Source organism: Manduca sexta, chromosome 23 (assembly GCF_014839805.1).
Source record: "Manduca sexta isolate Smith_Timp_Sample1 chromosome 23, JHU_Msex_v1.0, whole genome shotgun sequence".
NCBI classification, from domain to species: Eukaryota; Metazoa; Arthropoda; class Insecta; order Lepidoptera; family Sphingidae; genus Manduca; species Manduca sexta.
The window spans coordinates 1,462,025-1,477,223 of record NC_051137.1 but is presented as its reverse complement, the minus strand read 5'-3'; the positions used below and the strand labels follow the sequence as shown (position 1 = coordinate 1,477,223).

Here is a 15,199-nt window from a genome sequence, read left to right as displayed (position 1 = left end):
AACGCAAGGTAAGACCTAAAAAATGTAACATTTCAATGGACTAAATATCATTGGTTATTTTAATACTAGCTTACTTTCCGGTTTGATATGACATTAAATCTTTCTCGCATCTCTAGTTATTTATTCACTTTTTATGTCTTTTTAGTGCTATAAGGTTCGTTATTATTTTTTATTAATTGTCTACGCGGTTTAATGGCGTATGTAGGCTGTGGAACGAAATGTTCTGGATTCAATACCCGGGTGTAACGATACGTTGTGTAATTTTCTCTAGATTAGTCTAATTATTAACATTACGAAGTTAATAAAAGGCAGCCGATAACTAACCATATCAGTTCTTAAATATATAACAAAAAGTATTTTGTGCGACCCCACATCACAGTGAAATTAGTCGATGAAGCAGCAGTAAATAATTTTTAAATAATAATATTACTGTATCCTGCTTAATTTATTCGCGATGTTCTCAGTTCTCACACCTCACTTTCTAAGCTCATAACACCGGATGCGCATTTAGCAACATAATCATTGAACAGCGAGCGAACGCGCGTGCGGCCACATCGATTCCATTAATCGATTTATGTAATCGATAATAAGATGCGCATCTTCAGATGTGCTTGATGCGGTGAGATAGTAGTGTGGAGAAGCATCTTACTCTAATAATTTATAATTATAATATTATAACTAAATAATTGAAACAAACATTTCATTCCTTTTTCTGTTTATTTTTTTGATTAAATATTTAATATGCAGAAACTCATGTTTCCAACAGTAACAGAGTCACGGCCACTGATCTGAGTAAGATGCGCGGCTTTCGGTCTGTTTTCACTCGTTGCGCAATCCATCAGCCGCCTAGATCTAGATCTGTAGGAACTTAGGCCAGTCTGGTAAATTTATTCTAAGACATGTGATAGTTATATGTGATAGGTGGTCACTTTCACGTCCTGGACTTAGAAAAAGTTGAATTTTTGAATGAGGCTCGACGAGAGGGAAAGCTTATAGCTCTGAATCAGTAGGTAATTGTAGGTAATTATGTTTTTTTGTAAACTAGAACTGACAAATGTGATGCTTCCGTTCTTTAGTTTGTAGACCTCGCGGAATCCTCATAATAACAAGCTATTCTATGCGATTTTGAACAGTTTTATAGGATATTGGGTGATAACATTTATGACGTTAATATAATATTTGAATATTTTTGTAGTATTTGAATGTAGTAACTAAAGTTATTTTTTGTGGAGCCCATTACAATTATTATTAAATTTGAAAAGATGCAATAACAGTCCATGTAAACATGTGCGCATAATTCGCGAATAATCGCAATGACACGCGTGTTTCCTCACTGTTTACGCATTCATGGACTCACGCGCATTCTGTTTCGCAACAGGCGGCCGCCAGTTCAGATTTAATCGCACACGACTCATAATTGCCTATTTCTCACCGTACTGACTGCAGTACGAAGTCATCACGAAATTAATCAGTTTTGATTGAAATAATAGCCGTAACTATGAATTATGTTAAATTGTGTGTGATAGAGACCACTTTTATTTCAGCAATCAAAGACAAAATGTGATAGTAGCACCAAAATTAGCCATAAAGAAACGATACCGATTTGGAATTATAAAATAACATACGGCACTGGATGTCTTTTAAGCCGGTTGTCTTTTAAGTTTGTTGTAAGAGATGATACTTGCTCTACAAATAATAATGTGCTCGTATACAGTAGCGTAAAAAGATTAATAATAGAACAAAATAATAATCATTTAAGACCACAATCTTAACCTTATTGTCGGATCCATTAAATAAATTATCCTTCGCTAAGTTCAAACAGAATCCACAAAATACAACATACATTAATCCCAATACTACTTCGTTATTATTTTTATTCTATCCGTACTCATATGTATGTCCGTTAATCGCGATCCACTTACCACGCTCATGCGCAGGCGCACCCGCGGACACTCGTAAACAATTTCATACATGATTAATTATTGTTCCATGAGCGAGTAATATCAAGAGATATTATATTAAATGTGTAATTATTACGACGAGATGAAGTATGAGTGAAATCAGGTGAATAATGCTTTGGTCACTGTCATGTAGTGTCAGGCAGTGGCGGGACACTGCACTTACAGGATATACTAGTAGGTTTAGTTTAAGTATTATCTGATGACACATCACACCTTATCTGCAAAGGGGTAAACAGAGGATACTTTTCAGCAAGTATTTTCTGTCCCATGATATGATAAAGGGGAGAGTCTATCGCCGTATCGGGACAAATTCCAGACTCTGGACTGATAGCAGAAAGACTCAACATCACCACCCCACCAAAGATTCGAACCCGGGATCACAGAGCAGTATCGTACCGCAGACGCAATACAACTACGTCACCGAGGCAATCTCTGATGTTAACATTTCAAACTTGCTTTGAAAATTTCAACCAACTTATTTCGCAACAAAATTTGATTGTTATCAACACATTTACAGTAATAAAAACTCAGAACATACACTATATTCATATCGTACTGCTAAATTATTCATTTCAGACAACAGTACATCCTGTTCTTTCATATAAGTATCATAAATTGACCTTTATCTGGCAGGTAGACGAAACATGCGATCAGAGATAAATCAAATAAATATAAAAATATATTCATTTCGTATCATTAACTCCAGTTTCTATCGTAAGAGGTAACCATAGATTGCACTAGTAGCCTCACGGTTTTTTTGTGATATGGGCGCGGTACAATGACCTCACTGCCTCGGTGGCGTAGTTGTATTGCACGTCCGGTACAATAGCGCTCTGAGGTCCTGGGTTCGAATCCCGGGTCGGGCAAAGTGATATTTGGGTTTTTATTTATTTATTTATTTATTTATTTAGCACTTTATATACAAAAGTATACAGGCGGACTTAATGCCATAGGCATTCTCTACCAGTCAACCTTAAGGTGGTGCAGAGATAATCAAGGTAGGTGCATAAGAGGAAAATAAGAACAAAAACAAAATAATCAGGAATCAAATAATAATTAATAAATGTACGTATACAGGGTCATTTTGTAACCCTAGACTTAAATTTAACTGCGAGAAAGTCATCTTGAAAGAAGCAGTTTACTATAAGTTACTCTAACCTAAGGTCAAAAACAAAAAAGTAAAATTTTCAAACAAAATAAATATTCAAATAGTCATTTTATTTTTACACACCCTTTTGCCACTACTACTATACTAGAATTCGTCGGAGCGGCAACATCGCACACAGTCATTGATAATATTATGCTCACGCACACGAACAAGTGATGCACACTCGAGCGTCGCACCGCGCGCGCCGCGCCGCAACCGAACAGCTGATGTCGGCGCTTTAACTACCTAGGGTTTTGTGTCGTGCCACATCCCTCAATCAACAATTAGACCAGCAGCGACGACGCTACGCCGACGTTACAAAAAGACACATACCTAAACATCATTATCATCATCAGCTACATAAAGTCCACTGTTGAACATATGCCTCCCCTAAAGATTTCCAGACGGACCTGTCGAAAGCTGCCTGCATCCAATGTGTTCCCGTGACGTCTATCAGGTCGTCTGTAGACCTTGCAGGTGGACATCCAACGCCAACATAAACATCACGCACTAATCATCACATTTCATTAGAACAATATTTTCTATGCTCAAACTATCATCATAAGCAAACGACACTAATCAAACAACCACAACTGCATAAGATAGGTACACATAACACATGATTTCCGTAATTTTAAAGTTATTTCATTCTTTTAAATCAAAACACACACATTCTAATGTAGGTAGTTCATCCATTTTAGTAGATACGTAGGTATAATAAATACGTTCAACGGTTAGTTTTATAACACTCATAACAATAAAATATCATTCTGCAAGTCTGGCAATTCACACGAAAATTAATAACGAAGTTACAATCTTGATGATAATTAGGTAATGTGATAGTTTGGGGTAAACATGTCGAGCGACGGGATGCGACACGGCGCGGCGCGGCGTCCCAATAGGTATCTTAACATGTTTTCAAAATAGTAAATGCGTTTACCAATACCTAATGATGATTTGTAGATTGCTTGTTCCTTTAAAAGTTGTTTCATACTTCAAAGTATTTTTAATACAGTTAATTTGTGACTAGCTCGGTGCCGCAGTTGTATTATAGTACGGATGCTTTGCTAAGGTCACGGAATCGAATCCCGGGTCGGACAGAATGATATTGGATTTTTCCATTCAGTACTTACCTATCGCAAATTCATAAATCCACATTAAAATCGTAATGACAGCCTCCGATAGAAACATAATCAATAGATTGTGATTAGTTCAGTTTCGCGTACGCGTCAACGATGCAACTTCGCGATCGTAAAATATTCAAAATGGCACAAAATATTCCTAAAAATAGACTCTATTTTATACATATTAAGGTCGCATTTAGGCGACTACTTTAAATTTCTTTGTACCTGACCGACCAACACGCGACACACGAGTTTAGCGAATTCCACAAAGTAGCGGCAAGAGTAGTGTTGCCTGATGTCCCGATTTGCGCGGGACGTCCCGATTTTCAGAGTTCTGGGGACGTGACCCGTTTTGCACCAATAAAATTATTAAAACCATTAAATATTATGAAAAAATAAACTACGCATTCATCACTGTGTTGAGTGCGACAATGCAATCAAAATAGCACGTATCATCTCACTAGCGCTGAAGGTACAGTTTTGTTTATTGTGCAATATCTTGTTTATTTTATACCCTGTATGCCTATTGAAAATGAATGACTGAATCCAAAATCTCTATTATACTTTATTACTTAAAATAATGTTTCAAAAATACTAAAATATTGCTGTGTATTATTTTAATTAGGTAGACTTTTCATGAATCATTTCATCATAAATCATTACTTTTTTTATTTTGTAATACAATTGTGTGTTAAATCTGTTAGAACATCATGTAATAAAATAAATCTAATATCAGAATTTTTGAAATGCTGTGTCGTTTTAGCAAGCTTTTTGGTAAAAAAGTTTATACTGACAACACTGCGAGTTTAGGTGAGAAAGAGTACGACTATTGTATTGAATAATCGCGCGCTCTTCGGACTCGGTCAAAGGCTCGGACGCATTGCCATAGTGTACCTATCTAGCAAAGAAATGGTACAGAAAGCATAATATGACGTTCGGTAATGTCTACGTAGTCTTCTTTTAGATATTATGACAAACCGAAATATTAATGTTGGAATTAAAATAAATGTTGGAATATCATGTAGAATCTAAAAAATACGATACCAATAGATTTAAATCTTGTAACTTTAGTAATTATGTAGGTAACTTTTTTGGTAAGAAAACTATTTTAATAATGAAAATAACGTTTATAATTGACGAAATATTTTTTGTAGTAATTAATTATTGACTCAATGAACTGCTGCAACCAAGTCAGTGAACGTATTGGGAGTTCATTTGTGAGCTGACCTTCTGAACCCTATAGGTTCGGTAATAATATCATCAGCTGTGACGTAGTTCATTCACTTCAGTTAAGCGCGCTAAGAGACAGCGTGATCAAAAAACCATAAATCTAAAATCGGGATTATTGACGTAAATATTCGTTACTTATGAATAATCTTTTGCACGGTGTTAGCAGAGGTCACCACGAACCTGTGGTTTCATTTAGTAACGCAATGTCGAAATGACCCTGTATACACATCAATAAATAAATACATAAGATAAATATTATAATATATATGTATAATAATATATATATATATATATATATATATATATATATACATGTAATATATAAAGAACTAAGGTGGTGACTCTTCCGCTTTACTCGAGAGTAATTGCCGGACCCTCATTTTGAACGCTAGTCGCGTAGTGGACGCCCTGATTTCGAGGGGGAGTGAATTCCACATAAGAATAGACTGAATAGTGAAAGAAGAATGAGTGAAGTCAGAACTATGAGGGGGACATTTGAGAAGAAGATTATTAGAAGAGCGAAGGTTTCTGTTATGACTGTCACAAAGATATTGAAAGTTTGAAGATAAATAAGTAGGAGGGTAGGGGACATAAGAAGAGAGAATAGGGTAGTAAGTGCACGCAATGAGCGGCGCTGGCGAATAGGTAGCCATTTTAATTGCAAACGATGCGAGGAAATGTGGTCATATTTACGAAGGTTAAATACGAGTCGAATGCAGTTATTAAGAAGTCGGTCCAGTTTGTTAAGTAGATCTGCATTCAGGTCAAAATAGCACACATCACCATAATCGATTATGGGTTTTTCTGCTCAGTATCAGCCCGGAGTCTGGAATTTGTGCCCGATATGGCGATAGGCTCGCCCCCTATCACATCATGGGACGGAACATACTTGGCGAAAAGTGGGTGCCCTAGTTGCGCCTCTGCATACCCCTTCGGGGATAAAATGCGTGATGTTATGTATGTACAATGACCTCACTGCACCTGATGGTATGGGCTACGGGATCTGGATATAGTATCGACAGACGAAAGGTGATTATACATCCGTATTGCCGACCTTCTCCTTTGACGTCATTAGGGTAATCCTGCACTTGATACTCATGTACTGTTGTTGAGGCTTGGAGGAAGGATGGGTATATAATATAATATCAGCCCTGTATTAAATACTTGTCCACTGCTGAGCACGGGCCTCCTCTACTACTGAGGGAGATTAGGCCTTAGTCTACCACGCTGGCCTAGTGCGGATTGGTAGACTTCACACACCTTCGAAATTCCTATAGAGGAACTTCTCAGATGTGCAGGTTTCCTCACGATGTTTTTCTTCACCGTTAAAACGAGCGATAAATTCACAATGAATACACACATGATTTTAGAAAAGTCAGAGGTGTGTGTCCTTGGGATTTGTACCTGCGGACATTCGTCTCGGCAGACCTTTCCACACCGAACTAGGCTATCGTCGTCGAAGGATGGGTGCCCGCCCAAAAAAAAGCTTTGCGCTTACTGGGCCTCGCGAGGTGCAGGCCTTTTGTTAAATTGGTCAAGCTTTTTATATTTTTTACCACATGTTACTTAAAAGAGATCCGTCACACCCGAAACTTCTTTAGTAGTCCACCTTTTTAAACTATCGCTAACAGTTATTACAAAATAATATAATTTTAAAAATATTCATTTTATAGTAAGGTAAACAACTCCTATAAAACGGAATGGTATAATGAATCCGTATTCGAAGTACCGTATTTATTCATTTGAAATAGTAAGACGAAGTATGCAATCATGTTTGGGCATGAGAGAATTTGCTATAGCCTCCGTATTAACATATTACCTACACGATTAACTCAACTTATTGGCACGATAGTGACGGACAAGTCTTATCGATATGTTATTAAAATGCATTTTGTAACTTACGACACTCGGCAGTGAATATTGAACTATTGAAATAGATAAAATACTCGACAGTACCTAATATTACTTTGGTGTGAGAAAGGTAATCGATTGACATCGCTTTCGTAGAGTGTCGTCTCTCACTCTCATCTTGTAACCATTGCGGTTACCTAAGTATAATAATGTATTACAGGCACCTAATCTTTTCCCAAAACTATAAAACAACTTATTGTCAGAGCAGGAAAGTTGCAAGAGATAGTTACACACATAGTATAGGCTGTAAACTTAGATGGTCCCTTGGTTTCGATATTTATAATGAGGGAAAAATTAATAATGAAGGTTGTTGTGGTCACACCGCAACAACCTTCGTAAGAAAATTAAATAATTTGTATTATGTTTGGAATTTGTAAGTTCTAATAAAATCGATGTAGATATCAATTTCATACACAACACTACCCAAATTGTGAAATCATATTAAATATACAAGGATTAACAGCAAAGCATTAGTTTAAACATTAATATCCTGAGCTTGTGTACTGATTGAACGCACTTTATCGCTGCAATTATGCACACATTCATATAATTCGACTCATAGTCATGAGTCAGTGTCAATGAATGTGACTACGATTAAGTTATGTAGTAAGAGTAAGTTAATTCAAATGACATTAAAACTGAAATTGTGAATTCATAGAGTAGACAATTTCCAAAAAACTGACCTTTGCGATCGTTTTTATCTGAGCTTTAAAGGACATTGAAGTCACCTAATGTATTTCTCACCATTGCCAAATGAAAACTAACATACCTTCTTCTACGCCTTTATTTCCACACCGAGCCTGTTTGACGTATTAGGCCCTTTGAATGGGCCATAGACAACGATAACATAACTTAAAAGCTTGTTATTGTTCTGAATAAAAACCCGTGTCAACAAGTGCACCATTACACGGCGAATTATATCGAGGTCCATTACCATTAGAGGGCTAGTATGTCATGTCGCCACGAGCGAGTCACTTGTTCATCTTCAATAGACGCGTTGTGCAAGGTGAATTGTCTCTGGTTGACTTTGAATGTCGTAAACTTTTTGGTTGAATGAAGCAGGTTGTTAGTAAACATTTTCAGTTACAAATAGAGCTGTCGGAAAAACTAAGACATTTCAGCAAAATCGGTGTAAAATTGCTTTCCGCTGACTTCACATTGGAACAAGACAAAGGCAAGTTGGGGAAGAGTACGTAAAAATATTGAACCAATAAAAAGCTGGGCATTTAACGTAGTCACCAATATAAGTAGGAGATGAAATTCTTCAAATCGCCTTTACACTTTTGTGTTCTTACCAATATTTTCTTTTTCCTCTCAAAAATTAAAAGAATTTAGTTCACACAAAGAAAAATAATGTTTCAATTATACTTAACGTGTTTAGACGATTTGAAGTCTTGAATTGTTCAGATACTTTGTGATTATCAATTATAACCAACTAGAAACCTCCACACAAAAACCAAATGATATTTTCAATAAGTCGTGAACTCCACAGGTTATTGATTGTTAAGAACATTTGCCGGAGTATTCTTGAAATGATAATTATTTCACAGGTCAATAAGTCCAATTATAAGGTTTCTCTTTAATTTATTTCCTCGAGATTTCTTTCCGGTGATCATTTGCGCAATGTTGCCGGCGCTTCCGAAACTAAATGTTATATCATGGTACGTGTTAAGTGCCGATTTCCCTTTGCAGCATTGTTTACTCCGAATTATTTTATTGTATAAATTAACTCGTGTACTAGTATTACTGCGTGCTTTGTTTTTTATAATAGTCATGCTCAGAATGGAGATATTAGAACTGATTTAACATTTCCTTTTAGTTTTGCAATCGTTGTTCATCCGTTTTTCGAAATCCTTCACAAATCCAGGGATAGAGTTTGTCCCTTCTAATAATTTCATATGTTTACACGAATGTTAGATATTAATAAAATTATTTTGTGGATTTTATCGCGGTTATTATACTGGTTATTATAATAATCTTCTCCCGACGTTTCGAAGACTTTGCCGCCTTCATAGTCATGGGCGGTCTGATGATTTGATCGTCCGAAATTCAGTTACAATCACCTACATTTTACCTTTATATAAAATTAAAATATATACTCCGAAATATAGTTTTAATTAAATTGTTCTTCTTATTTTTTTATTTCCTTATTGTTATTATCATCAATATCTTCTGCAGATTGTAAGACAACAGTTTCTTATTATCACTTCTTCTACTTTTGTTGCATAACAGTACCATGGTTTGTCACGACATAAGTATGAATGTATGAATCGAGATACTCGCACATAGCTTACGCAACGGTCAGCCTAGCATGCCCTGTGAAGACAGCTGTCGTATAAATTCGAATGTGATGACAAAACTCTTGCTGACACGCTACTGTAGTTTACATTGAGAGTGGTTTGGTTGTAGGTATACACACACAACATCACGCTATATCCCCGAAGGGGTATGCAGAGGCGCAACCAGGGCACCCATTTTTCGCCAAGTGCGTTCCGTCCCATGATGTGTTAGGGAGCGAGCCTATCGCCATATCGGCCACAGTTTCCAGACTCGAGGTTGATACTGAGCAAAAAATCCCAAATATCATTTTGCCCGACCCAAGGTTCGAACCCAGGACCGGAGAGCGCTGTCTTACCGCGCATGCAGTACAAATACGCCACCGAAGCAGTCAGTGCAGGTAGAAGTGGTAGGTATATGTTTGCTGTAAAATGGCGAGGTGCCGAGTTTGATCTTCAGATAGATAAATAGACAATTTCTATCCTTTTATATGACATTATAAACCACTTATTGGATAAAATATCGTCATAAGCCTAGTAAAAAAATGTGCCAAAAACCTGTTCTTTCACCACATTATCTAAGCAACACAGGATGCCTAAAAGCGGATGCTTAGTAACAAATTAGGCAGTTATGCAAATTATATCTAATTGTGAGTTATCGTCGTTTCATAATCCGTTAGCATATAATTAATTGTTGCATATGTAAGGCTGATTACCGCATGATCTGGAGGCACGCATGCACCACATTATTCGAACAATGGTTGAACATCATTATAATGGCCCGTTTACATTGCTGTACACCGGAACAAAAATGTTTTACAATTTGGAATAACCAACTTATTCTTTATTCAAATAAATAAAGTATTATTACATAATTATAATTTAAGTTTTAGAAGTATTAAATAGTTACAATATTACGCATATAAAATCAGCGTTTGACCTTAATTTTACGGGAAATATTCCTTGATAATTGGCGTATTTTTTTCATTTAGTTAAAATTTTCTATAAATTTATAAAAGTTATCTAACACCAAATATTATGTAAACGGAAAGATGTTGTTTAAAACCATGACTAATGTTTTTAGTTTATGACACTGCAAATAATTAGAGAGTTATTTTATATTACAAAGTTATGCGCGGTAACACGTAACTGTCACTTATACGTAAGGTCCTCGCATGACCAGTCATTTGGACTTGGAATTGGTTAGTTTATCAAAATTTATTAACCAAATACATAATACCGAATAATCAAATCTTATGTTATAGATTAGGAAAGCTTTCAGTCTTAAACAGTCAAATATTTAAAATAATTGCTAAGGAACGAACTTTCAGTTTACTTCAACCAATCGATCTTCAACCAAGCACTCTCTAGATGCCTAAATGAGTACGACCTATACTTAATTACTTTCCTTAAGCCAATATCTGAACGAGAGAATACAAAACAGCTCTACAGCCTAATTAACCATCAAAGTTTTCTAATTTCTAATAGGTTGTATAATTTCAATCGTATGGGAATGCGTAGACCCGCATACAAATTATTTGTAAAGTCTTTGCGTAATGCTTGTATTTTAAACTCCCATGTAGCGTTTGTATGAGGTATTTATCGCCGCCGGGTAACGCTCGTATGTGCAATCACCTTTACACCGTGATTATAGCTTTAAAAGAATACATTCTTGGAGCACACGTAGTTTTTTCGGCTTAATTTGCTGCGTAATTATTGAACACGATTTTGAGATTAGTTTGAAGAATAAGTGTTATTTTGTTCGTGTTGTAACTAATAATATAATGTAAGGGTATTTTTACTTTCTTTAGAACCATTTAAAAATTCTTGTTTAGAAAAAATATGATACCATAGCTACACTTTTGTTTTAAAATTCTAAACAATCATTCTAATATATTTTATGTGCGAATATTCATTTAATAAAGTCCTCGAAAAATTATAGATACTTAAAATTTCCCCAACTAATAGAATAGTTGCAAAACAATTAGAAATCTCATATTTTTTTACAGACATCTCTGTATTCTTTGAGACTGAATCCTTGAATTAGACCGAAGTGTCTCGAGTGACGCGGACCGTTTCGTAACAAACCTCTGATTTGATTTAGCATGCTTGATCATATTTTTGTAACCGCAGTAACAATTAAATAGGTAAATTATGTAAGAAAACGTTTACAAGGCCTGATAAAAAAGTAACTTATTCAGAACTCGAAATTAGGTATCGTGTCATGGATGCCTATAAAAATCATTTAACTATACAAAGTACGTTGTACATAATAATTCCATGAATTAAATCTACTAAGGTACTTTTCTTCGGTGATAACTTCCAAAAATTGATAATGACTGGACTAATGAAGGATAAGAGATCGAGAGGCAGGAATCCAGTACGCTTGTCGGATCACCACACTCAACATTAATGTGCCTGAAGCGGTTCACGTTACCAAAAACTTTACCAGATGCCACAACATAGAGCGCGACGAACTATTTCTGATGACTCATGATCCCCAGCATTGGGGAATCGACGCAAAGAGAAGGTACTATAATTTTAATAAAGATGGAAGAGATCATTAATGAAATCAGACAAATGATTAATGTAAAAGTTTTGAATACATAAACGGTATAAAAATCTAATTAACGTAAATACCTTTTATTTATTTATTGTAAATATTATTCATATTGTAGTCCTAATCAAAAATATTTACAATAAACCTCGAGGGACGACCTTAGGCTAATCTTTAGGATATAATAAAAGTTTTTTAATTTTAGTTCCCTGAAGCTCTTTGGTTTAGTAGCCATAAATTCAAAAGCTATTGCTTCATTAGTTTGATTGTATCAATTTCAATTGTAATGTATAACCCCTTCTTTATAGATTTTATTTTTTATTATGTGATCTTCATTAAAAATATGTACCTATAATCTATATTAGTTATATTTTTTAAGCAAAGGGTTTATTTTATACCTTCCTACCTACCTATACTTACTGTTAAAGGGTACCCAAATCATAAAATATGTATGAGTAACATAAGCTGCAACCTACGCTACAACGAATGTCCCTGATATATGTATCGCAAATCTCTGAGCATGACTAAACCTTGGATGCTTGACAAGGTCTTTGAACCCCGAAGCGACTAAAAACAAAGAAAACGAAATGTAGTTGTTGGTACCAATTTCCTTAAAGAACCTTTCCAACGACAAAAGATTTTTATTTGTATTTGTTATTAGGGTTCTGATGTGCTGTTGTTTTTTAGGGATTGACTTTTTAAACCTGATGCACGCTCACGCCTTTTATCCCGAAAAGGTTTTTTTTTTTATTTTATACATGCTCTGTGTTATCATACTATGCTGTCAAAGTGACCTCACTGCACCTGATGGTAAGTAGAGTTGGGTCTACGAGAATGTCGACTGTCGAGAGATGATTACCCCTTGACAATCGACACAATTATGCCGGTCTATTTTAACCTGATATAGGCAGGCTGATCCCGGAACGCAACACACTTATGTGGGCCACTATGGCGGGTTTTAACACTTTATGTACAGTAGTCGATATCCGAGCGTATATAAAATATATCCTACCACCGAAAAAATTAGCTATTAACTTGCTCTAAAAGCGGTAGAGACACAACTGGTGCAATAACTTTCTGCCGTGTGTTTTCCGTCTCATAATGAGGTAGAACTTAAATTACGATTTTACAAACCAATGTTGTTATTTTCACATTTTTGTTAATATTGTCTGATTTTAAACCCGCACAAGGCCAGCGTGGTGAACTAACACCTAACCCCTCTCAGTAGTAAAGGAGGTTTGTGTCCAGCAGTGGGATAATAAAACATAGAGCTGCTATTATCTTGGTTATGTTCGTTGGGCTGATATTATCAAGCTGTAAAATATTATTTAAATAACTTAAGACACAGTTTTCAATTGAGATTATTATGAATTTGCCGGCTTGGTCGAGAGTGACAGACATTGATTCTATGTACGTTTTTGAGCTATCGATCCCTTAATACAAAGGTATACGTCAGACAATGCAAGCGTCTGCAGTAAGATACCTTTATTGTTCATATTCAATCTTAAGGCACGGCAATCATGATACTCAGCATTTGGTGATTTTCGAACAATGTTGATGTTGTATTCCCTTTTCGTGTGTTAATGAATATTGCTTTGATAATTACTGGCTAATAGGATTTAATAATTCGACAAGTATTCTGGTACGATTTTTTTAAGTGTTACACCGGTCATTGTCTACCTAGATCCTTACAAATTTTTAGCAAAGAAAGATACATAAAGAAAAATATATTACGAAAATTTTAATATTCAGTCAGACTCTTAGTTATATTTTTGTGGAGTTAATTATTGTACAATTCATTTCAAGGAAGCCTAAGATTTTTCCTTCAAGATCTGACTGTATAATTTATTTTAGTTTCAAATATACATTACTTCACGAGTTCTTTGTTCTGTTTCAAGGAAGTTATATAAAATACTTGGTTACGTTTTAAATATTTTTTCAGTATGAAAGTTCCTTTACCACTCACAATTATATTTAATGGCAATCCACTTCGTAAATAATAAATAATGTATCTGATTACCGATCAGTATTGATCCCACAGTGTCTAATAATCCAAGTAATACCGATAAGCTCAGCGTTCAAGTATAGTGATATAGCACAAATAGTTCACCACATAATGAGCATTTAGCCAGTGTCAACCATAAAGCGTAGAAAGTGAACGATTTCCCACGACTCGTGTATAAGAAATTATTAGAAATTAAATGATATTGTCAGTATCCAAGTAATAGAAATTGTATTAACATTTATAAAGCAGTAGTTTCTTTATGTTTAAAAAATAAGTCTACAATAACAATAAATCAATATTCTTCGCTGTTCTTGTTGCACTATTGATTTAATTGGCATGTAAAGGTTCTAGTGAACTTTCACTGTAAGCTTTAATATTGGATAATAAGTACTACTATGAGATAAAATGAAATGTCTACCTTCTGCTGTAATAAAATTATATGAATTAAAATTTTAGATGGTCCAGAGATTTTAAATTATAAGTATCAATTTTATAATTTACTAATTACGTACCAATATGAGAAATTAACTACTTTTGAAACAAATCACTATAATTGCTTAATAAAATAAGTTGAGTAATTTACCTCATTTCCATTTTTTCACGCACTGAAAAAATTGCGATCCGTAGATTTGCAACACTGGCTATACGTCAAAAAAGCGCGCGAAACGGCCGACAGTAATGGCGGCGCGCAGCAAGACTGTCCGAACGGAGTGCTTTCTCCACGCTTTATAACTTGCAACGGCCTGCTCCGGGGGCATGGGGGGCCGAAGAAATGAAGCGTTTGGCAACGCGGATCGAACAAATTCTGTTAAACACGCATACAAAATGGTTTTATTTTGTTTCGGATCTGGATTGTTAGGTATTCTGTCCGTCGTAAATCAATTGTACGCAAATAACGGAAAGTTATTTGCTGTTATCTAAGTTTTACATTTGTGTTGACAAAACAGTTTAATATATTTCGTGTTTAATTTTGTTAAAAAATGTCAAT

The 15,199-nt window shown here is 35.2% G+C and overlaps 1 protein-coding gene across 3 annotated transcripts in view; it reads right to left on the bottom strand.

The window, feature by feature from the left end:
- Nucleotides 1-14,923, bottom strand: part of LOC115443441 (GATA zinc finger domain-containing protein 10) — a 31,068-nt gene extending 16,145 nt beyond the window's left edge. For all 3 annotated transcript variants that reach the window (XM_030168841.2, XM_030168850.2, XM_030168859.2), the window contains exon 1: nucleotides 14,795-14,923. In XM_030168841.2, coding sequence (XP_030024701.2) covers nucleotides 14,795-14,805 — 11 coding nt within the window. In that variant the 5' untranslated portion in view covers nucleotides 14,806-14,923. The remainder of the gene's footprint in view (nucleotides 1-14,794) is intronic.
- Nucleotides 14,924-15,199: the final 276 nt, after the last annotated feature.